The sequence below is a fragment of the Oryzias latipes genome, chromosome 3 (genome assembly GCF_002234675.1).
Source record: "Oryzias latipes chromosome 3, ASM223467v1".
NCBI classification, from domain to species: domain Eukaryota; kingdom Metazoa; phylum Chordata; class Actinopteri; order Beloniformes; family Adrianichthyidae; genus Oryzias; species Oryzias latipes.
This window is the reverse complement of record NC_019861.2, coordinates 36,813,705-36,838,317: the sequence shown is the minus strand read 5'-3', so window position 1 is coordinate 36,838,317 and position 24,613 is coordinate 36,813,705. Positions and strand designations below refer to the sequence as shown.

General features: G+C 44.1%; 1 protein-coding gene across 3 annotated transcripts in view; it reads left to right on the top strand.

Annotated features, from left to right (window-relative positions):
• Positions 1-24,613, top strand: part of LOC105357636 — a 315,534-nt gene that overhangs the window by 105,165 nt on the left and 185,756 nt on the right. For 2 of the 3 annotated variants that reach the window (XM_023953739.1, XM_023953740.1), the window contains 2 exons: positions 4,051-4,149; positions 4,253-4,383. The exons of the other annotated variant lie outside the window; for it this stretch is intronic. In XM_023953739.1, the coding sequence (XP_023809507.1) occupies positions 4,051-4,149; positions 4,253-4,383 (230 nt within the window). The remainder of the gene's footprint in view (positions 1-4,050; positions 4,150-4,252; positions 4,384-24,613) is intronic. 3 annotated transcript variants of the gene reach the window in all.

The following is a 24,613-nucleotide window of genomic DNA, read 5'->3' as shown; positions in this document are numbered from 1 at the left end:
GAAATATCAGTCTGAGTCCAGCTGAAGGACTATCTCTTCTCCCTCAGAGTCAAATGGGTTGACTTGCTCCAGGATCATTTTCAATGTCTGCTCAGGGTAGTAAAATTAAGGCATCTTGGTTTTTTAGTTGACAAACTGGGAGTCAAAGTTTGTCAGAGCTTGGAGGCTCTTTTGAAGCAGAAAAACCTCCCCCACCCTGATCTGAGTAAAGAATGTGGTTAGCTAGGACATGTCTTCATCCAGATGATCAGGTAGTTGGTGCTGCATTTACAAATGAAAGGTGCCTAATTGAAGGCTGTTGAATAAGTCATATCGAGCCACCCAGCCATTTGGCTGTGCTCTGGACGCTGCAGGGGGAGTGAAAAATCCTGGGCGTTCCACTTTAAAGAGAAACTCACAAATTCTTCATGTAAATTCTGAAAAATGCAGGTTTTCCAGATCAGATGAGTAAACATGACAGAATCTGAGGAAAAGAGAATTCAGTCAGAAGATTGACTTTCAGCTGAATTTAGTTTCTTTAACTTCACCTTTTTCATGCATTCATGAACAGTTTTGATTGTGATTCCTCAGACTTAATATGAGTGACAGATTCAGATCCATTTATTTCTGAAGCTGCAGATCACAACAGAGGTTGTCCTGACGCCTCACATAAAAACAATGAGATTTATTAATTGTAATGCTATAATGCAACTCAAAACAGATTATTACAACTTGTGAGTGTCTGAGAGCCAATCGCCCAGTTTGAATCAGAAATAAAAAATAAAAACAATCCTCTCTAACTTTTTACAATATTTTATAACCCAAAAAAAGATGAACAAGGACCCTGGTGTAAAGAAGTTGTGTGTAACTTCTTCGGGTACCTCCCTTCCAGTGACGTGCGGTGAGGTTAATGGCTGGTGAGGCACTGACGTCATCAGTCAGATGTACAAACATATGAACCATACTGAGTAACTTATTCACCATTTGATTGACAACAGTTAACATGTTTTGTTTAAAATATCATTTCAACATGGTTTTTTTCATATACAAACTGCAGCATAGAAAAAAGCACAAACCTTATTATCGTCTTACCTTTACTTGTAAATAAAGTCCATACGCCGCTCCTTCTGAAGAAAATGACTTGCCGCTTGCTTTCACTTATTCTATTATTTTTTAGCGTCATAATCTCAGGGCTCACTGGCGCCCCCTAACATGAGGCATGAGAACTGCTGGCCTCACCCAGCGGCTTTTTTGCCGGCGTTTAGCACTCAGCACAAGAAACACGTCCCTCACATACAGTTATTTATAAAAACAAACACTGTACATCATATACATCTGCTAAATTATGTATACTCAGCTAATATAGTACAAGTGATTGAACCCACATACAGAGAAACAGCAGTACCGTCTGACTGCATAGGTATTGCCCAAGGTGAGGCTCAGCGGGCTGGTGCCTCATCGCACGTCACTTCTTAGTATCTGAACGGCAAATGCGGAAATTCAGCGATTTTGAAAAGATAAAACACCCAAAAATGGTACATTTAAATGGAAAATGACTGCAAAGCACAAATTACTGATTAAATATAATATTTGAATTTATTTTTTCTCTTTTCTTCCCATAATGACAGTAGCCGCGGTTACATGGGCAAAATATCTTGATCGGATCAATGGTCGGGTTAAAATTCACCCGTGCACATGGGATCCGAAAACCTGTTTCCGATTAGAACAAACGTTCCCATGGTTCACACTTTCGGTTGAATGAATAATTTGGGCATGTGCAGTAGTGTAAAAACTGCTGGATGCGGAAATAGTTCCCGTTGTAAACAAACCGCTGGTACAGACATTTATGCAACAGCTCCGTAATACGAGACGATCTTTTTCAAACGTGCTTTTATTAATGTCATGAATATTATGAAGTGCCTGTTCGCTCATCGTTATATTTAATCTGTGTGGTCAGTGCTTTTTTGTGGAAGAATTAAGCTGGAAGAATGCTTAGGACAGGCTAACACAGGCTAACAACATTAGCCTGATGGACACAAAATCCAGGACCGTGCGAGAAACGCAGCAATCTGCATCTTAGCGCACATAAATGTCTGGAAATAACATCAGCCTTTATTTTGTCGGGACACAACTGGAAACACAAATCCACGTGAAACCACGCAACATTTATTTCTGCTCTGAAAAGTTCACACAGACCGCCCCAAAGCCACTCTGTGAGCTAGCGGCCCGAGCTCTGTTCGAACACGGTTCCTCCTGAGTCCTGCAGCCGCTAACTCAGAGCGGCGGGACGGCTCGCAGTCTGGATTCTCCCACACATAACAAAACAACAAAACGCACACGTAACAAGCATCCTCCTCCCCTCAGACACGAAGTTATTAATCCAGCTCCTCTGCTCACTCGGGTGCCGGTGGACCGAGTGAGCGTCGGGGGGCACGAAGCGCTCCGTCCCCGCATCTCCCTCGTGAGGGGTGATAGAGAGGAGAGAGCCAGAGGGGCGAGAGCGGAGCGGCGCTTTTCACGGGGCGTCTGCAGAGCAGCTGGTCGGTCCCGTATGCGCTCCAAAGCTTTCTCACAGCGAAACACCGTCTATGCGTGACGTAACCCAGAGCAGCAGTGACACACGATCGGAATGACCGTTTACATGCTCCACGATCGGATAAACGATCGGTGTAACCCACCTATCTCCATCGGAAAGAAATTCTGATCCGAATGAGTCTGATCGGGGCAGAGTATTCCGAACGGCGCGTTTACATGACGCATTTACTTTCCGATCAGGCGTTCTTTCCGATTACTTTTGCCCATGGAAACACGGCTAGTGACTGCACGTCACTGCTCTCTTCTTTGGTAGTAATTTAGTAAGGAACATGTTTACTGTTGACTATACAAAATGTACATAAAAACTCTCAATTATATAAAATCAAAAACGTTAATTAAAAAATCAACTGTTTTCGGTTCTAAACATCCTCATTAACACAGTTCAGTTAACACTATTGAATTATAACTATTTAACACAAAAAATTCTTACATTTTACACATCTTTAACCTCCATCAAAGGGTTCTTCTGAACACGGCTACTCTTGTCTACTTCTTATTGCTGCTGCCTTTGGTACAGCAAAGACCCTCAGTATGGCTTGAAGATGCTCATCACTAAGTCTGGACCGGTACTTGGACTTTATGAAATTCAAGGTGGAGAACAGCTTTCTTGGCCTCGTGGAAGAATGTCCTCTTTGCTGCTGTTTTCACATTGTTGCTACTCGATCTGCGTTTTATGAGAGACGGGCTGATCTTAATGCTAACAACAGAAACCCAAGAAAACAAAGAGCTGGGAAAAGAAAATGCAGATTTTCCTAAAAAGAAATCATCAAAAACAACACATCTAATTGATAAATAAAATCGATTTATCATCCAGCCCTACACCACAGAACGACGAGAAGAGAGTTTAAAGAAAAAGAAACAGAAATCTGTACATAAAATCAAAACAAAACATCAGAGGAAGATGCAAAGTAACAGCTTAAACATCAATGATTCCAGGTTTACTTTCAAGCTGTTTAAGGCGGGTTTGGAAAGTCTGTAGTGTTGCACATTCTCCAACAGAGGGAGAGATTGTTCCAAAATATACCGGCCTTCACAGAAAGAGCATTTTGTCCCAAGGCTGTTTTTCTGTAGGTGACATCACAGTCACCTCTAGGGGGAGCTCTGGTCTTCAGACCACTGGAAGTTCTTCTCTGAAAGAAATCCCACATTGGAAGTGGGCCGATCCATGATGGTTTTTCCATGGGTCCAGGCAGGTTGGAGGCTGATTCATGTTCCATGCAAAGTCTCATCTTCAAGAGTTTCTGAAATAGTTCTGGGAAAACTGCTGCATTTCTGAAGAAGAACCAGAACATCCAAGAACCCGGCTTCAGTTTCATCTGAGCTGTTTTTGAAGCCTCAAAGGGACGTTTCCATGTTTGGGTGGTGATGTCAGACTGAACCTTTTCTGATCACTCTCCTAAAAGATGCAGAACAAGCAAACCTCTGTCAAACTGTCATAGATTTATTTACTGATGTGGGGGGGGGGGTCTCCAACAGGCTCAGTGGAACGACTTTGTTCTTGTGGGTAAAAAGGACCAAAAGGATCAACAGGAAGCTTTCATCGGGAAACTGAGAGAAAAAAAGATTAAAGCTGATGTGAGTTTCTCAAAATATGAAGATGATGAGATGAAGACAAAGAGAACTCAGACGTGCACGTGTGTGTTTCTGTGCAAATGTGTGTGTGTTCATGTCTTTGCAGAAAAAAGAGCTTGATGGTTCAATATTTTATGGCCAACGAGCTAAAGAGGAGCTGAAGGATGATCTGTGCCTCTCCGAAGAGCCTAGCACGAGCAAGAGTGACGATGTGAAGAGCAAACGTCCAGTAACCAGGTATAACACACACACACACGCACATCATCACACACAGAGACACAAATGCCAATAGAAAGACTCGTGCATATCCACATGCACAAAGGCTTAGACTAGTTAACAGTGTAATTTTAGCCTGTTTAAAAACAAAAGGTTTTGAAATCACTGAAAATATCCTAAAGATGTTATGTAACGATCTGTGGTGAGAAACAAAATCAGGAATTTAAAATGTTTACAGTAATGTAAAATATTCTTTATTTATATCCATGACCCTCCTTTTTATTATTGAAATATTAAGTTTTATTTTTTAAATTTTCTAGGATGCAGCAGGATGTGTCTATTAAAGGAGACCTGCTGAGGTGTTAGCGTGGTCTAAGTCACTTTTCCATCAGATGTTTCATCCACGTTCCAGCTGGTTTCCTCTGATGGTTCTCTCGTTTGGTGTCAATTCAGCGCCTAAATCAGGGGTCCCCAGACTTTTTCCAATGAGGGCCACATGACGTTCCCTTTCTCTGATCGGGGGCTGGGTCAGTTTGAAACAGAAAAAGTGTGACAATCACAGCGGTGCATAAATGTAAACATTTATTGTTTCCCAGAAAGCCAAATATTAAGCTTATTAGCTTACCGATGGACTGTATGTTCATAAGCAGGAAGTTGAACTGTGGGCCTGCATCTGGCTGGTGAGGAGTTGAATATCCGGTTCCATCGTAGTCACAGCAAGTCTCAAACACTGATGCAGATGTTCATCTGTCAATTTTGATCTTAGCGGACTTTTCAGGAGTTTCATCCGTGAAAAGGTTTGCTCACAGATATATGTGCTGCCAAAAAGTGTGAACATCTTCATTGCCTTTTTTTTTATATTAGGGTACGTGTCATTTGGGAGAGCGGCATAGAAGTCAATGAGACTTTTGGGCTTGAATGCGTCTTTCAAAACATCACAGTTCTGTAAGTCAGCTAGCTCAAACTGACAAGAAGGCTGGGCTTCATCGATGTTGGCAAGAAAGGGGTTTTGGAAAAGACGGATTTCTTTTACATGAACATGAAGTTGACTGAATCGCACACTGAACTCCGCCTTCAGCATTTCCAGTGCTTCCACACACTTTTCAGCTGGGAACGGGGCCGCTGGGTTCTCTGCAGAAAAGTTTTGGGTAGCAGGGAGATTGGCGAAGTTGTGCTTCTTCACTTGCCCCATAAGCAGCGATAGTTTCACCTCAAATGCTTTTATGTGGTAATACATGTCACTAATGAGTTTTCCCTGGCCTTGTAGCTGCAAGTTTAGGCCGTTCAACATTTCTGTCACATCTGTCAAAAATGTGAGGTGCCATTTCCATTCTGGTTCGATAAGCTCTGGGACCGTTTTGCCTTTGGAACACAGAAATGCGTTAATTTCAGGTAGCAGCTCGTAGAAACGCCTCAAAACTCTGCCGCGGCTTAACCATCGGACCTCTGTGTGGTACAGCACATCTCCGTGGGCAGACCCCAATACAGACAGGAATTGTTGGAACTGCCTGCGTTTAAGTTCATTTGCTCTGATGAAGTTTATGCATGATAAGACAACCTGCATGACAGAATCCCACTTCAGCACTTTGCTGCTGGTGAATTAGGCAGTGGACTGGTAGCGGAGCGCTGAGACCGGGTTTCTCCATCTCCGCGTTCATGCATCCTATTAGACCCCGAGATGCGCCCACCATACTCGGAGCTCCATCGGTGGTGATGCTGGCCAGCTTTGCCCAGTCCAGATCCAACTCTACCATGGTTTGGCATACATTGTTGAAAATATCATCCCCCGTGGTAGTGCCTTTCAGACTTTTTAGGACTGCCAGCTCCTCACAAAACTCAAAGTTTGCGCTAACGCCACGAATAAAAATAAGCAGCTGCGCCGTGTCCTGCACGTCCGTGCTCTCATCCAGCGCTAATGAAAAAAACTCAAATTCTTTGGTCTTCTGCTGCAGCTGGGCTTAGACATTACTCCCGATTTCTTCAACGCGTCTGGTGATCGTGCTCGCCGGCAGACACAACGCATTAAATACATCTCTTTTCTCGGGACACATCTCCTCCGCGACGACATTCAAACATTTCTTCACAAACTCTCCCTTGGTGAAAGTTTTACCGCAGCTCGCTTTCAGTTGCGCAGCACGGAAGCTGGTCCGGAGGGATGATTGGTTGACTTGACTTTAGTGTACAATGTCTGCTGAGCTAACAATCCACTTTTTAGCTTTGAGAGTTTCTCTGCTCGTATTTGGCCTTACAAGTTATCGTATTTGTCTTTGTGACGGGATTCAAAATGTCGGCGCATATTGTATTCTTTGAATACCGCCACCGTCTCTTGGCAGATGAAACAAACAGCCTCATCAAAACCGTAAATCTGCTAATCAAAATGCATAAATTGAGAACCAAAACCCAGAATTTGCAACCCAAAGCTATAACCCAAAACATAATCCTATTTCTCAGCTGACGATTTGTTTTCTCACCATTCTGAAATCGTCGTTTTGATTTGCGCTTTTATTCTTTGCGGTTTTGATTCTGAAACCTGTCAACACGTAAAATCAGCGTCACGTCAGTCAAGGGGAGGGGAGGCGGGACATCCTGAAGCTTATTGGCTACCAAATAATTCCGAGTCCAACGTCAACATACCAGTTTATGTCTGAGGCAGCTGTTTGTTTACAACGGGACCTATTTCCTCTTCCTGGATTTTTTTTAGCACTACTGCACATGCCCAAATTATTCATTCCGATCGAAAGTGTGAGCCATGGGAACGTTTGTTCTAATCGGAAAAAGGTTTTCTGATCCCATGTGCACAGGTGAATTGTAACCAGACCATTGATCCAATCAAGATATTTTGCCCATGTAACCGCGGCTACTGTTGTCCATTTTGACCACGAGTGCATTGACAACATGCCCAGACACACTGTCTGTTTCCCAGTTTTCAGTGCCTGCACAAAAACAGGGACTTTTCCATCAGCTCACCTCAAGTCTTTTATGGAGTTTTAAAAACAGCTTTTTTTTTTTTTTTTTTTTTAACTTGTCCTGTCCAACAGCTAGGCAGGCAGATGAGAGCTGAGGGCCTCTTGTGTTGGACATATTTTACTTTAACAAGAGGGGTTATTAATCTTCATACAAACCAGATATGTCTGAATAAACCCCTTTTGTAATTGAGGCCAAACTTTATTAATTTCAACCATGTTTGAAAATCTTTGGTGTTGGACCGGACGGAAAAGGAAAGAAGGGAAGAAGAGAGAGGGACGGATAAGACCATGAAGCAGCATAAAGCAACAAGTTTACTGGTTGTTTGTCATTACGGTAAGGTTCAAATGTAGTACAAAAAGGGCGGGGCCTGTTCACACACACACTCAAATGTTATAAACACACCTGCTAGCTGCAAAAATGTCCACATGTTGACATGAACACAAAACAGTTAAAACAGTTATTTTAATTTCTCTTAAGTACGGTTCAGAATTTCACAGAATCTGATGCACTTGACTTTTTTGCAGAACCCTCAACCATATATAACCGTATACCTTAAATCAGGGATCGCTCAGATATTATGGCGGGGGGGGGGTTTGTAGTTTGTAGGGTTATGGGGGGTGGCTGTGGGTGCGCGGCGATCCCTGGGTTGCTTAGATCACGTGCCTGGGCTGGCTTGCGGAGACGGGGCGCCGGTCGGGTGGTGAACGGCTCATGGGTTCTGGGGGCCCTGGCTTTGTCCCTGGCCCTTGTCTCGGTGTCCGGTGCCCGGTGGCCCCCATGGCTGCCGCCTGGTATGGCTAAGCGCTCCTGTCTTGTGGCCTGGGGGCTGGACACTGGGTCCGCTTGTGCCTCTGGGCACTGGGAGGGGGCCCTGTAGGGGGGCCCTCTCTGTGCCTGGCCGGTGGGGTGGGCGGTCCCCTCCTCCCCTCCTCCCGGGCTGCCCGGGTGCGGATGCTCGGGGGGCTCCTGGCCTGGGGGGCTCTCCTCCCCTCTCCTGGTCTGGCTGGGTAGGATCTGGCTCCCCTTATGAACACACGGTTCACGTCGGCAGCATGCATGTATCTCCACCCCCACGTGCACGTGCACACTGCCACACTGCTCCCTGTCTGCTTCATCCCTCCTCCTTACCTACAGTGTATTGATGGACAGATTTTTTTTCGCTCATCTTAGTGTCAGATTTTCACCTTTGATGTAACATTCGTCTTTCCAGCAGATCTGGTATAATTGTTACAGCTTAAATTAATAACTTAGTCAAATCAGTGCTTGTATCCCCCACCTTTTCACCTTTCTTCCTTTTACTCTCTTCCACCCTCCCCTCACATTCTCCCCTCTCCCTCCCCACACACACTAAATGTAACAAATAAATAAAAACTAATACAACAAAAAGGGGTTTATACAAAGCTACACTCTAGTTTCTTGAAGCTATATAACCTCTTTTTGTGATAGTAAAACCTGTCCAACACAAAAAGCCTTCAGCTCTAATCTGTTTGCTCAGCTGTTGGACAGAACAAGTTAAAGAAAAGGAAAAAAAAAAATCAGGGGTCGGGAACCTTCTTGGCCAAGAGAGCCATAAACGCCACATATTTATAAATTTAATTTTGAAAGAGCCATACAATAATGTAGTGGTCCTTTCCCACACTGAGGCACGGAGACTTAACTTCTTTTAGTGTTCTTTATTCTGGTTATTGCAGACCGCAACAAACGCCGTACAATTAAATCAGCAACTCCTCAATCTGTTCTGCAGAGATGAGAGCGCTTCTCCCAACTTTATATTCCCTCACTGTGACAGCCCTCCCATATACCTTATTTGGCCCATAGCTGAACTCCATTGGTCCGAACCCCCCAACAACACGCTGAGTGACAAAACTGAGGCCCAATCAGATCTCTGCATGATGCGTTCAATGAACTATGGAACTTATAACGCGACTCAACAGCCACCCAGTTAAACTCAGTCCGTTGTTCATTTAAAACTAAATATACAAGTGAATGTGTGCATTTTATGTAATTTCAAAGCTTTTAAAGTACAATAAGTCTGTGGATTCTTCTTAATAACATTTTAATGCTGTTGCTAATAAATGAGAAGTATTTTTCAGCAATAATGTGACTTCTGGTGCTGCATGGTGGTTTTGCTGATTGTCTAGTCTGGTTGATACGTGGTGAGTTTCAGCTTCATGCAGGTGTTGAGACCAATGATTTCTAGTGTTTTTAGTGGTGTTTAAGTAGCTTTTATATACTATATATATTTTTACATTTATATATATTTATACATATATGTAAATACATTATATTTATATATATAATATGTATATATATATATATAGATACATCATTTGTTGTTGTTAAAGAAAAGAAACAGTCAGCGCAAGGGTGTCAGCGCCTCCGGGGATGGGGCCCCTGGGCTGAGGGGACCTGGCCCCTATGCTGGGGGGGGGGGGGGGGGCTGGGGGGCTGTTTGACCACCGGGGGACAGTCTACCAGCTGTCCCCAACTTACCCCCTTCCTCATATAATCTCATTATAGGGTGAGGGGGTGGGGGGTTTAGCCTGCGATGCACCTTGGGGGGGGGGGGCTACTTGGCAGTGGTCCCCCTCCTCTTTTGGTTTTATTTGCACCTTAGACATGTAGGGCCCTTGGTAGGGGGGGTTGCTTGGACATCACTGCCAGCAAGCAGCAGATGTCCGCCCAGCACCCTACCCGCCAATTTTTCTTTATTGTTCGCATTTTCAAACTTTATTTTTCAGCTTTTTCATTCACAGTATCCTGTTACAGTATTGTTGGGCTCATATTTATAGATATAGGCGGAGAACAAAAACAAAAGCAAAAAATTTTGTTATACATAAAGAGGTAACAGGTAGAAAGTAGAATATAACTAGGAAATAAGAAAGAACAGACAAGAACAAAAAGATAAAATAATTAAAGCTACAAGTAGCATTTAGCGGGCCCGAGCACGTGCGACCGCATGGCACGAGCGACCGCCCCGTGAGCAACGCCCTGCTCGAGCCATTCTCGTCGTTTTTTCTTGTCCATTCTGGAGCTCCAAGCTATTGTTAATACGACAGCAGCCGGGGGGGGGGGGGGGGGGGGGGGGGGGGGGCTGTAATCTGTTGCCTTAAGGGACAAAGACTTTTGCATATAGCATGAAAAAAATTCAAGCAATGATGATAATTGCTATCACTGTCCCTAAGGATGAGAACAATAGAACTCATTCAATTTCCACTACAATGTCTAGATGAGTGTCAGCTATGTCTGATAACTTGGCCAATTAGCTGGACCGGGATCTTGCAAAGTGCAGGTGGTTAACGTCCAGTGTGATGAGTCTGTGGACGGCAACAGTACAGCATAGCTTTTGGTTTCCACAAGAGAAGAACTCCTGACACATCTGACCTTACAGACAACTACAAGAGGAGTTGAAATGTATAACACGGTGAAGGAGTTTTTGTGCAGAAAAAGGTACAATTAGAAAAGCTGGTAGCAGTGACTGCAGATGGGACTCCTGCTATGATCAATAGACAAACAGGTTTCATCACTCACTGTAAAGCTGACCCAGACTTTCCAAAATGTCTGCATTACTGCTGCGTCATTCACCAGCAGGCCTTATGTGCAGAAGTGATTGGCTCTGGACATATAATGACTCTTATTCTGAAAATCGTAAACAACCTCAGCTGCAAAGCAAAACAGCACAGGATTTTTAAGGTGCTATTGGAGGAGATGTCTGTTGAATATGGTGAATATGAACATTGTGAATCTGAACTTGCATTCTTGACTGACATTACTGGAAAACTAAACCACTTGATCTGCGAGCTGCAAGACATTGGCAAAACTATTTTTTTTTTGACCAGCCTGCCTGAGCCAGTGTTTTTCTTGTGGGGATCTTTTCTGCCAGGGCTTGTCAGCTTGGTCAGTGGATGTTGCTGCAGTTGTCTCCCTTGCTGGGACAGCTGGAGTTAAACACAGCAGCCTCACGGCTGTGAAGTGGACCCCGTTGCTGTCCCAGTCTGGATGGGCACTGTGGCGATGTTCCAATGGCCAGGCTGGCTCCTGGTATAAAGAGATTCCCAAATACCATTTCCTAACCGCAGAGCCAAGGATGTGTTTACATGTTTAGGTCAAAAATGTGATGGACAGCTTCATGTTGTCTAAACATGCCACCCTGTTATTAATCTAGTTGATATGGTTCTCCATCTGTGTCTAGGTGATAGAAAAGCATTTTTTTTATATTTAGAGCTCTAAGCAAACAAACAGTTGTCTATATAAAAGAGCTTTTACAATTGTGCACTTTTAGCAGGTCTCTGAGTTCATGTGACCAATGTATGGTGGATTTTCACAGACCTTGTTTAAAACTGAAGGTGAGAGAGACTTAGAGAAATGGCTTCATTGTTCTGGAGTTCTTTGTTTCATCCACAGAAGAGTAGAATTGGTGATTGATTTTGAAAAGCTGCTGAAAAAAGTATCTTTTTCAAATTGCAATTTCTAACTTGGATTTTACATTTTGTGTTCCATTTTTTGTGCTTTAATTGGGAAGCATTTGTTATTTGTTTGGTGTTTTTAAGGTTCTGCAAATATACACATCATTTTTTAGAGACATTTGTTATCAGTTGTGTTTGTTGATTTGTAGTTTAATTTCATTGGATGTATAGATGTCGTGTGGGGGGGGGCTCGAGAGCAGGTAGGACCCAGGCGCAGAGACGGGAGGCAAACGGGTTCAGGGCAAGTGGGTTTATTTAACTAACAAAAAGCGCTGCAGAGCAGGATGACAAAACTAAAAACAAAAACTTACTGTGGCATGGCAAGGGACATGGACGCCAGACAAGAAGACGTGATCAACATGAGCAGAAGTTAATGGACCAGCACAGGAGGAAGGCAGAGACAAGACTTATATACAGACAGGGCAGACAAGACACAGGTGAACACGATTAGGGAGATGGGGACCAAAGGAAGTAAAACTCAAGAAACATGACAAGACAGGAAACCTTTCAAAATAAAACAGGAAACAGAACCAAACAAGACAGAACAAGAACTAAAGCGAAAAAAAAGACAACAAACTGAAACCATGACAATAGAAAGGAAAAGAAGTTCAAACATTGATTATAAAAAAGGATATAAGAGATAAAAAAAAAGAAAAAGGAAAAGAAAAAAGATAAAATATTGATTTAATTGCATTTTGAATGAATAAAAAACAATGATTAATAGAATCAGAAATCAGAAAAAGTTTTATTGCCAGGTTCAGTAGAGCGCACTTTACAAAACGAGGAATTTGACTTGGTGTATAGTGCAATTAAGAATAAGTTAAAAATTAAGTTAACAACAACAACACACTATATACAGTAGAGTAAGGTGAATTAAAGTGGGAGCACAGATGGGCTGGGATGGTGGGGCCTGTAAGTGGCACCGACAGTCCTTTGGTGGGCGGGGGGGGGGGGAGGGGGGGTCACCTGGGGGAGTTGGGGTACTGTTCAGCAGGCTGACTGCAGTGGGGAAGAAGCTGTTCTTGTGGCGCGAGGTCCTGGTCCTGATGGACCGGAGCCTCTTGCCAGAAGGGAGGGGCCGAAAGAGATTATGTCCTGGATGAGAGGGGTTGGCTACAATCCTGGCTGGCCGCCTCCAGGTCCTGGAGTTGTGCAGCTCCTGGAGAGACGGGAGGTGGCAACCGATCACCTTCTCTGCTGAGTGGATGACGCGTTGCAGCTTGGCCTTGTCTCTGGCCGTGGCCGCAGCGAACCAGACTGTGATGGAGGACGTGAGGGTGGATTCGATGATGGCGGTGTAAAAGTCTACCAGCATCTTTTCAGGGAGGTGAAACTTCTTCAGCTGCCTCAGGAAGTACATCCTCTGCTGGACCTTCTTAGTGATGGAGCTGATGTTCTGCTCCCACTTGAGGTCCTGGCTGATGATGGTTCCCAGGAAGCAGAAGGACTCCACAGAGGTCACCGGGGAGTCACAGAGGATGACAGGGGGGAGGGGGGCTGGGGCCTTCCTGAAGTCCACTGTCATCTCCACTGTCTTCAGAGCATTAAGCTCCAGGTTGTTAGCGCTGCACTATGACACCAGCCTGGCTATTTCACTCCTGTAGGCCGACTCATCTCCGTCAGAGATGAGGCCGATGAGTGTGGTGTCGTCAGCAAACTTCAGGAGTTTGACAGACAGGTGACCAGCTGTGCAGCTGTTTGTGTACAGGGAGAGTAACAGGGGTGAAAGGACACAGCCCTGGGGGGATCCGGTGCTTGTGGTCCGAGTATCTGAGACGAGCTTCCCCAGCCTCACATACTGCTGTCTGTCCGTCAGGAAGTCTGTGATCCACCTGCAGGTGGAGTCAGGCACATTCATCTTGGAGAGTTTTTAATACTAAGTCTAGACAGATTTAACACAGGTTTTTGGATGAAAAAGGATTTTTTATAAATCATCTGTTACACTTTTAAGTCTGAAAAAAATATGGAAGGCAGCAAACACAGATCCCTACCGTTTTTAATTTTTTTGTGCTGATATTTGAAAGATAAGTTATGCAAAAAAATAGGTGTTTGCAGTTTTGCCTAAAAAGACGTTTTCGGACCTTTTTGGATCAAATGTTGTCTAAAAGTTCACCTGTAACTTCAATCATTCTGAATTTTTTTAGGAAAACTAAACCAATTCAACTGTGATCTGCAAGGCAATGGTAAAACTATATTTTTTATGGAACAGCCTGCAGTGTTTCTTGTGGGGATCTTTTCTGCCAGGGCTTGCCGGCTTGGTCGGTGGTTGTTGCTGTTACCAATCCAGTTGATATGGTTCTCCATCTGTGTCTAAGTGATATAATCAGAATCAGAATCGTTTATTGTCATTGTACATGGGGATACAATGAAATTGCAGCAGCCTTGGAGTGAAGGAGTTACATAAAATAAAAATAAAAATAGAATAGAAAAAGAAATACTGTATTTACAACTCTTAACAAAAAATGAACAATATGGACAGAAACTGTTAAATATTAAATATTTGTGAATAAAATAGAATGGAATTACATGAGTTGCTGTGAGCACAGCTTAATAAATATCAAGTTATTGCACAGTGACCTGGTTAGACAGTCAGGATATTGCACGCATTGTAGTAAAATTAGAGTGAGGTGTGGTTGGTGGACGTATGTGCATTCCGTATGATAATTGCCTGTGGAAAAAAGCTGTTTCTTAGTCTGTTTGTCCTGGTTCAGATGGACCTGTACCTCCTTCCAGAGGGCAGCAGTTCAAACAGAGGGAAAGCAGAATGGGTGGAGTTAGTGGTGATGCTAGTCACTCTGCTGAGGCAGCGAGACTGGTAAATGTCCTTCAGTGAGGGGAGGGGGCAGCCGATGATCCTCTGCGCTGTCTTTACCACTCTCTGGAGACTCTGCCGTTCTGCTTCAGTGCAGTGGGAAAACCACACTGTGATGCCATAGGACAGAATGCTCTCAATGGTTGAGCGGTAGAACGTTACCAGCAGCTCCTGGCTGACGTCGTTCCTCCTAAGTTTTCTCAGGAAGTGCAGGCGTTGCTGGGCCTTCCTGATGACAGTCATGGTGTTGTTAGACCATGTGAGGTCAGCAGAGATGGTGGTGCCCAGGAGGGTGAAGCTGTGGACCCTCTCCACACAGTTTCCATCGATGTAGAGTGGGGGTGGATCTGTTCTGTTTTTTCTGAAGTCCAGGATGATCTCCTTGGTCTTGGTGGTGTTCAGGATGAGGTTATTAGCCTGACACCACCTTGAGAGTTTCAGGACTTCGTCTCTGTAGGCCGTCTCGTCGTCCCCAGAGATCAGCCCCACCACAGTAGTGTCGTCTGCAAACTTCACCACGGTGTTGCTGGTGTGGGCTGGTCTGCAGTCTGCTGTGTACAGTGTATACAGCAGAGGACTCAGCACACATCCCTGTGTGGAGCCTGTGCTCAGCGTCCGGGTGGAGGAGAGGTGGGGGTCAAGTTTGACTGTCTGTGGTCTGTTTGTCAGGAAGTCCTTGATCCACGAGCAGGTGAGTGGGTGGAGTCCTAGTTCAGACAGTTTGTTGACCAGAATGTCAGGAATGATTGTGTTAAAGGCTGAGCTATAGTCCACAAAGAGCATCCTGGCGTAGGTGTCTCTGTGTTCCAGGTGGCTCAGCGCAGTGTGGAGGGTGATGGAAATGGCATCATCCGTTGATCTGTTTGCTTTGTAAGCAAACTGGTGGGGGACGAAGATTGGAGGGAGGGAGTCTTTGATGTGTCCCAGGAGCAGCCGCTCCAGACACTTTGTGATGACAGCAGTGAGTGCAACTGGGCGGAAGTCCGTGAGGAAGGCTGTGGATGAGGACTTTTTGGGTATCGGGATGATAGTGGATGACTTCAGGCAAGCAGGGATGAAAGCCTGAGCTAGCGACAGGTTGAAGATTTTTGTGAAGACCTGGGAGAGTTGATCGGCGCAGGCCCGCAGAACCTTTCCGGGAACTCCATCAGGTCCCGCCGCTTTCCTGGGGTTTACCCTGCTGAACATCCGTGCCATCCGTGCCACGTCCATAAAGGCATTGTTTTTATATTTAGAGCTCTAAGCAACCAAACAGTTGTCTATATAAAAGAGCTTTTACAATTGTGCACTTTTAGCAGGCTGAAAAAATTATCTTTTTAAAATTGCCATTTCAAATTTGGGTTTTAAATTTTGTGTTCCATTTTTCTGTGCTTGTATTGGAAGGATTTGTTATTATTTTGTTTAAAAGTGCTACATATTGTATATACACATAATTTATTTAGAGAAATTTGCTATACGTTGTGTTTTTTGGTTTTGTAGTTTAATTTCATTGGATTTATATTAAGGAAAAGAAGTTGCAGCATTGATTAAAAAAGGATAAAAGAGACATTTACTGTCTAAGTCTTATGTTACATCTGTAGAACTGTACTGAGAGTTGGGTTTTGTTTTGGAGCACATTCATATGTTTTGTTTGTAAAAAAAAAAGATAAAATATTAGGTTAATTGCATTTTACATGACTAGAAAAGCAATGATTATTCATAAAAATCTATGAAAGACATACAAAACAAATGAAAAAGCAGTCTGCCCTCCCTCTTGTGTCTAAACTCTTGTCACCTCACTGCTGGGTTAGTTAGCATATGAACTGGCAGCTGGTGTGTGTGTGTGTGTGGGGGGGGGGGGGGGTGAAATTTGACTCCAGCAACAGGGATGATTGAGGAGCAGGCTGCAGCATGAGGAAAAGACTTAAGCATGTAAGAGGAAATGACATCCTACAGTTGACCAGTTCATTTTATATCTGTAAAGAATATTCAAGAAGCATTTAGACATGTTCAGCTATATGCGTGTGAAACTTGGTGTGGATATTTGAAGCATAAGTAATTTTAAAACACACTTGTTTGGAGTCCAGACGGAAAAAGCACAGGTTTTGGGATGAATCAGGATTTTTTTAAAATCATCTGTTTCACCTGGACTTCTGAAAAAAATATGGAAGGCAGCAAACACAGATCCCTACATTTAAAAAAATAAATGGTGTTGATATATGATGATTAAGTTATGAAAAAAAATAGGTGTTTGTAGTTTTGCCTAAAAAGACGTTTTCGGACCTTTTTGGATGTAATGCTCTCTAAGATGTCACCTGTAACTTCAATCATTCTGAATTTTTTTAGGAAGCAGTAGCACATAAATGCCTATGAAAGTTGAATTCCTGGTGCTGATAACCTAAACAGAATTTATGCTAAAAATCTTTGTTCAGTCCAAAATTTCATTAAAAAAATCAAGTGATGAAGTTTCTCGTAGACCCTATAGTGTTACATATCAAAGCTGGAGGTTATTAAAGGCATCTAATTCTGAAATCTCAGCTTCCTGAGACAAACGGCTGATTTATAATAAATTTCTATTATTTGGGTGCACATAATCGACCACTTCCTGTTACGCAGGCACCGTCAGGTGTACACCCATGAAACTTTACATGATGAGAGAGGACCCTTCTGAGTATCTCCAGTTTTAATTTCATGCACATCGGACAAAGCAAAGAGAAAATACAGGGCAGAATGTGCCCAATGCAATAACTAGGTGGCGCTATAGAGCTCGTCCAAGATTGTCATATCCATGGGTTCAGAATAGAAGCTTCATCATATCCATTGAATTTCAGTGAGATTGGACAAGGAATGTGCACGTGAGAGCAACTTTTGTGTGCATAGCGAGATGCCCAACTTTGCAGCTCTGTCACGACCACACCCCCGCATTGAAAGTTATGGTTTTTTGTCAGAGTAAACTTCAATGGCTTTTCAACAGGTGGACGTCATTTTCAGGTGTGTCGGCTCATCCTACTCGGAGTAGTGATGCTCCAAGTAAAACATGTCATTTCCTCTTGCCAGCAGGTGGCGCTACACTTTTTCCAGATTTTTTCACTGCAGATGTGTTCAGAGTCAGACTACAATCATGCACATCAATTTTGGATCAGATTGGATTATGCATGGCTGAGTAATGGCCATTTTTCTTTTCATGGCGTGTTTTCGAAACGACCTCCAATTTTGACGCGCCGCCATGGTCACAAACATCCATAAAAACTTAAAAGCTTTGCAATTTAACATCGGACATGTGTCTAGTTTACAAAACCAAAGTTTGGAGTCATTACTCTCAAATCTCTAGGAGGAGTTCGTTCTAGAGCGAGGCCTGCAAATGACCAAAATACAGCAAAAATGACATATTGTCATCAAAATATCAGACTTCCTGTGCGACTGACAGCTTGGTCCCAAGAGACTTTTTTGTAGGTTTCTATCCGATGAACATGCCCTGTTAAAATCAGGTTTGTACTATAAAGCATATGGAGGTGCTCGCGAAAACAAATTTTGCAGGTGGCGCTATCGAGCCATTTTTGTTTACCTATGCCGTTCTCCTATAAAATATGAAATTTTTCGCGACTCCTGATGTGTATACAAAATTTGGTGAGTTTTGGGGTATGTTAAAGGCCTCAAAAAGGCGACGGAAAAGTCGGAAGAATAATAATAATAATAATAATAAACCTAACAGATACAATAGGGTCCTTGCACTCCGTGCTCGGGCCCTAAAAATACCCTCCCACCCAACCCACCCTAGGCTCTAAAAACAGATGAAGGAACACTAAGAGAAACAAATGAGAGATGATTGATAACAGTCTCAATTTCCCACATGCAATTCCTCAAACGTCAAAAGTAAATGTTTTCACATATTCAATAAGGGGGTTCCACGTCACCGAAAATTTTTGTTGTGTTGATTTTACCCTGTATGTGAGCTTTTCTAAAGGCAGGAAGGAAAGTAACTCTTTTAACCATTGGGAAACCAACGGAGCTTTGTCAGATTTCCAGTGGAATAAAATCAGTCTACGTGCGAGTAGAGTTGCAAATGCAATGGCATTTTCCTGAGATTTGTTTGCTTTATGTTGAGGTGTCATAATTCCAAAAATACAAATCCGAAAGTCAGGTGTCAGTTCTTTTCCATAGATATGGGACAGGACCTGAAATATAGTTCCACAGTAATTGTGTAGGTTGGGGCGGGACCAGATCATGTGGCCTTCAGTAGCTGGTACGTGTTTGCATCTCGGGCAGGCAGGATCGGCACCTGGAAAAATCTTTGCTAGCCTCTCTCCTGTATAATGGAGACGGTGAAGTATTTTGAATTGAATTAGACCATGACGAATGCAGAGTGACAAACTGTGTATACGAGTCAGACAGGATTTCCACTCTTCTTCCGACATATTGACTCCAATATCTTTTTACCATCTGGTTTTGGTTTTTATCCATTTAATAGGTTTCATATCCAGCAAAAGTTTGTAAATGTTTAAAATTCTTTTCTTGCCGAAAGGATCTAATTCTAGAAGGGTGTCCACTTCATTTTTAGGTGGTAAATAGGGAAATGAAGAGTACAGGGTCTTTGCAAAACTACGTATTTGTAAATATCTGAACATGTGTGAGGCGGATATGTTGTAATCCCTGATTAGACTATCAAATGCGCAGAAACCATTGTCCGAAAAAAGTTGATAGAAGAATTTTAGACCTTTGACATGCCAGCTTTTAAAGGCATTGTCTGTGACAGATGGCAGGAAGAATGGATTAGAGGAAATGGGGAAAAATCTGCTGGCTTGTCGAAGTGCAAAATGTTTCCTAAACTGGAACCATGTCTGGATATAAGCTCTGACAATCGGGTTCATGTTTTGTTGTGGTCGATTTTGAGATGATGAAGAAGTTAGCAGTGGTATTGGATTGGACATCAGTTCCATTTGTGCCCAAACTTCCCCTTCATTAGTCTCATATAGATGTTTCCAATGCAATAATTTGGTAATGTTTGCTGCCCAGTAATAGAGAATAAAATTTGGGAGTCCTAGCCCTCCTGTGTCCTTTGGTACCTCCAAATAGGTCTTTTTCATTCTAGGATTTGACTTATTCCAAATAAATGCTGCTACCATTTGATCTAGGTTTCTGAAGATGGATTTAGTTATGAAAATAGGAATCATTTGAAAAGTATATAAGAATTTTGGTAAGACAGACATTTTAATAATATTTATCCTGCCTGCAAGTGAGGTTGGTAACGTTGACCATTTTTTTAAGTCTCGTGACGTTTGTTCTAACAAAGATTTAAAGTTTCGAGTTCGTAGTTCCCCCAAAGTGCGGGCGATGTTTATTCCTAAGTATTTAAATGTATCTTTTTCTACTTTGAAGGGGAAGGTGGAAAAATCACTGTCAATATTATTTATGGGAAACAACAAGCTTTTGGTGTAATTCAATTTATATCCAGAAATGTGACCAAATTGATCTAGTACCTTGAGTAGTCTAGGTATTGATATAGATGGATTAGAGATGTACAACAACAAATCATCCGCATAGAGTGACACTTTATGTATAATACTACCTCTGGAAATTCCGGCAATCTGGTTGTCCCCTCTGAGAGCGATGGCCAATGGTTCAATCGCTAAGTTACAAAGATAAGGAGACAGACTACAGCCCTGTCTGCAACCTCTTCCCAATTTGAAAATACCCGCCAATTTTAACCGCACCTTAGACATTTAGCTGTTGGACAGGACAAGTTAAAAAAAAGAAAAAAAGAGAAACAGTCATCCTTAAAAGCTCAAACTTTAATGAAAATGCATTATTGCAGGACTTCTTACAAATAAAAAAAATATTACGAAGAATTAAAAAAAATGTTCTAAACATTTAGAAGTTTTAGACCTCTTTGACATGTAATTTAAATTATTTAGAAAAAACCCAACAATAAGTCAATAATAATAATAATAATAATATGTCATGTAATGTCTGAACTTCTGACAGGCTGCGGCTTCTCCTGGAGGCCTCCCCCTCTCTGAGTTCTCTTGTGAGAGCCACAGCTGTATGCAATCTTCATTATGTCCCTATTTAAGGTGTGGTTTTTGCTCTGTGCCTGAGCGCCTTGTACCTGACCTGGTTTTGTGGTTTGTCCTCCCGAGACATTAAACTTTGGTTATATGGTGGATCTGCGTTGCGTTTTCTCTGCTCCTGGGTTTTTCCACTGGCCACTTTGTCACATTACGCTCAGGCCATGTCTAACCCAGCAGAAGGATCAAAATCTGAGGACTCACCCCTGCCAGCCATTGATGAGATGTTTGTCTCAGCCCGAGATCTGGAAGGCTGCATTTCTGGCATCCAGCAGCTTCATGACTGGCTTTCACGATTGGAGCAGGCTCGCCAGATTCAGTCTCCATATCCAACTCGTATGGTCCGGTTGGGCTCACCGGAGCCATTTGATGGGACTGCTGAGGACTGCCGTGCGTTCCTTACTTCATGCCGTCTCCATTTTGATTTCAATCCAAGTGAATTCCCCTCCGAGCAGAGCAAAGTGGCTTTTGCTCTTAGTTTTCTTACGGGTCGAGCCAAGCGATGGGGGTTGGCAGAGGGGGACAGCGGAGCAGAACTTTGTCGTTCGTTTTTTGAGCCTTCTCCACCCAACTTCTCACAGTGTTTGATCCAACCATGCCTCACAGAGCAGCCGCTTCTGAGCTTCTCTGTCTACAGCAAGGAGACCGCACTGTCTCGGATTACGCTGTTAAGTTTCGGACTCTAGCTGCCAGCACTCGCTGGTCGGAAGACGCGCTGGTGGATGTTTTTCTTCGGGGTCTCTCCAGTGCACTCAAGGACGAGCTGGCAGCGCGGGAGGTTCCAGAGGAGCTGGAGGAGCTGATCAGCCTGGCCGTGCGCATTGACCGGAGTATGAGAGAGTTAGGTCGGGATCGACACAGTGTCTCTGGTTGCTGTTCGCCGGATCCCGTGGGAGACTCATCACTCTGTTCCAGTGCCGGTGCTCCTCGTCAGGTGTTTACCTTTCTCTCCTGAGCCTATACATCTGGAGGCTGGGCGTCTCACTTCTGCAGAGCGCCAGAGACGCATGAGGGAACAGCTGTGTTTCTATTGCGGGTTTCCGGGCATTTTCAGCCCAGCTGTCCAGGGAACTCCAGAAGAAAGACTGAACTGGTGAGCTGTCTCTCCTCTTTTTCCCCTTCTTCAAGACCACCTACCAAGGTTGATAGAACATGCTGGGATTCAGGAGGAGTTGGATACTTTAATAGACTCTGGTTCTGATGGGGATTTGATTTCTATGGATGTGGTGAAAAAACTTTTGATTCCTGTGGAGCCTTTGTCTCCAGTCTTGGACATACATGCCTTGAATGGTTCCATTATTTACAGGGTCTCTGCACGAACTGGGAACATTAAAGTGACAGTGTCTGGAAACCACACCACACCTGAGCTAATGAGCTTCTTCGTTGTTGAAGAATTGAAAGCCCAGGTTTTATTGGGGTTTCCCTGGTTGAGTAGACATGCTCCTCACATAGACTGGTCCTCAGGGCAGGTGTTATCGTGGAGTTCCTTTTGCTTATTAAATTGTCTCCCTGCTGCTGCTGTTCACTCTAAAGTTGGGGGTCAGCCCTCTCCTGATCCTCCAGACCTAAGTAATGTTCCCACTGTGTATCATGACCTTGGTGCTGTGTTCTGTAAGGTCCGAGCTAAGTCACAATCACCGTCCCTATGATTGTGCTATAGACCTCTTACCAGGAACACACCCACCCAAGTGCCACATTTATCCTTTGTCAACGCCTGAACGGGAGGTTATGGAGGAGTATCTGCAGGAGAGTTTACAGGCTGGTATCATAAGTCCCTCCTCCTCGCCAGCTGGAGCCGGGTTCTTTTTTGTGGCAAAGCGGGACGGAGGACTGCGCCCCTGCATTGCCTACAGGGGCTTGAACAATATCGCATCTCGGAACAGTTATCCTCTTCCTCTGTTGCAGAATGCATTTGATTTGTTGAGTGGGGCCCAGATCTTCACTAAACTGGACCTCAGAAGCCCCTACCATCTGGTCCGCATACAGGAGGGGGATGAGTGGAATACGGCCTTTAACACTCCTAATGGCCATTTCGAGTATTTGGTTATGCCCTTTGGACTCACTAACGCTCCTGCAGTCTTCCAAAGTCTGATTAATGATGTTCTAAAGGACATGATTAATAAGTTCGTGTTTATGTATCTCGATGACATTTTGATTTTCTCTTCAGATCTGGAGACCCATGCGCAGCACGTCAGAGCCGTCCTCCAGCACCTTCTCGAGAACCAGCTCTACTGTAAAGCCGAAAAATGCGAGTTTCACACCATGCAGACTTGGTTTCTTGGGCATGTAGTTTCTCCTGGGATTGTCCTGATGGACGGCACTAAAGTCAAAGCCGTTCTGTAGTGGCCTGTTCCTTCTGGACGTAAACAACTCCAGCGTTTTCTCAGGTTCGCCAACTTTTACTGGCGCTTCATCAGAGGCTTCAGTGGCGTTGCTGCACCCCTCCATAATCTCACATCAGCGAAGATACATTTTGTCTGGAATAAGGGGGCCGATAAAGTGTTTTGCGAGCTGAAGACACGTTTCTCTACGGCCCCTATTCTGACTCAGCCTGATCACTCCAAACAATTCATTGTGGAGGTGGATGCGTCTGAGTCGGGGGTAGGGGCTGTTTTGTCACTCAGAGCGTCCGATAACAAAGTTCATCCCTGCGCGTATTTCTCCTGCAAGCTCACTCCTGCAGAGAAAATTACGACATTGGGAACAGAGAACTGTTGGCAGTTAAGATGGCTCTGGAGGAATGGTGTCATTGGTTGGAGGGGGCTGAGCAGCCGTTCCTGGTCTGGACTGACCATAAAAATTTGGAATATGAAAAACGAACTGCCAAACGTCTAAACCCTCGCCAGGCGAGGTGGGCCCTCTTTTTTGACAGGTTTAATTTCACGTCCTACCGTCCAGAGAGCAAAAACACCAAGCTTGATGCCCTGTCTTGCCAGTTCCAACAACAAGAGGAGGAGTCTGAGGTCCCCGCAGCTGCCACTACTATCGTGCCTTCCCATTTGGTGTTGGGAAGCTCTCGTTTTTCTGTGGAACACAGAGTGAAGGCTTCAGTTTCAGATCCAGCCATGATACCTGCAGGATGTCCAGCTGGATGTGTGTTTGTTCCTCCCTCTATGAGCTCTTTGGTTTTAAAGTGGGATCACTCCTCCTGTCTGGCTTGCCATCCAGGAGTGACCAGGACCAGCTTCCTTGTGGCTCAGCGCTTTTGGTGGCCCACCATGTCCTCTGACATCAGAGCTTTTTTTGCTGCATGTCATGTTTGTGCCAGTGTCAAGTCGCGTAGGACCCCCCGTGCTGGATTGTTACACTCTCTATCTGTGCCATCCAGACCTTGGTCCGACGTTGCTATGGACTTAATTACTGGACTACCTAACTCGAGAGGTAAAACCGTCATACTTGCCATCATTGACCGTTTTGCTAAGCTGCTAAGCTCTGTTTCGTCTTCATGGTCTTCCTCAAAACATCACATCTGATCGAGGTCCTCAGTTTGTAGCTGCTTTCTGGAGGGAGTTCTGCAACCTCCTAGGGATCAAGGTCAGTCTGAGCTCTGGTTTTCATCCACAAACTAATGGCCAGGTAGAGCGGTATAATCAGGACCTAGAGAAGACTCTATGGGCTATGTGTCTCAAGAACCCTAGGACTTGGTCATCTCAGCTTCCATGGGCAGAGTACTCCCACAACTCCCTTAGCAATTCCTCTGGATACTCCCCCTTTCAAGCAGCCTACGGGTATCAGCCTCCTTTGTTTCCTCACCAGGAGCAAACGGCTTCTTCCTCTGGACCAGCTGCTTTCGTGAGACGCTGTCGTCGTACCTGGAGCCAGTACAGACTTGAGCTCCTGCGTAACCAGGAGAGAGTTGCTAACCGTCCGAGGTCTGCGGCTCCAGAGTACAAGGTGGGGGACAAGGTGTGGCTTTTCTCTGTTAACATTCCTTTGAAGGGGAGAACCAAGAAGCTGCTTCC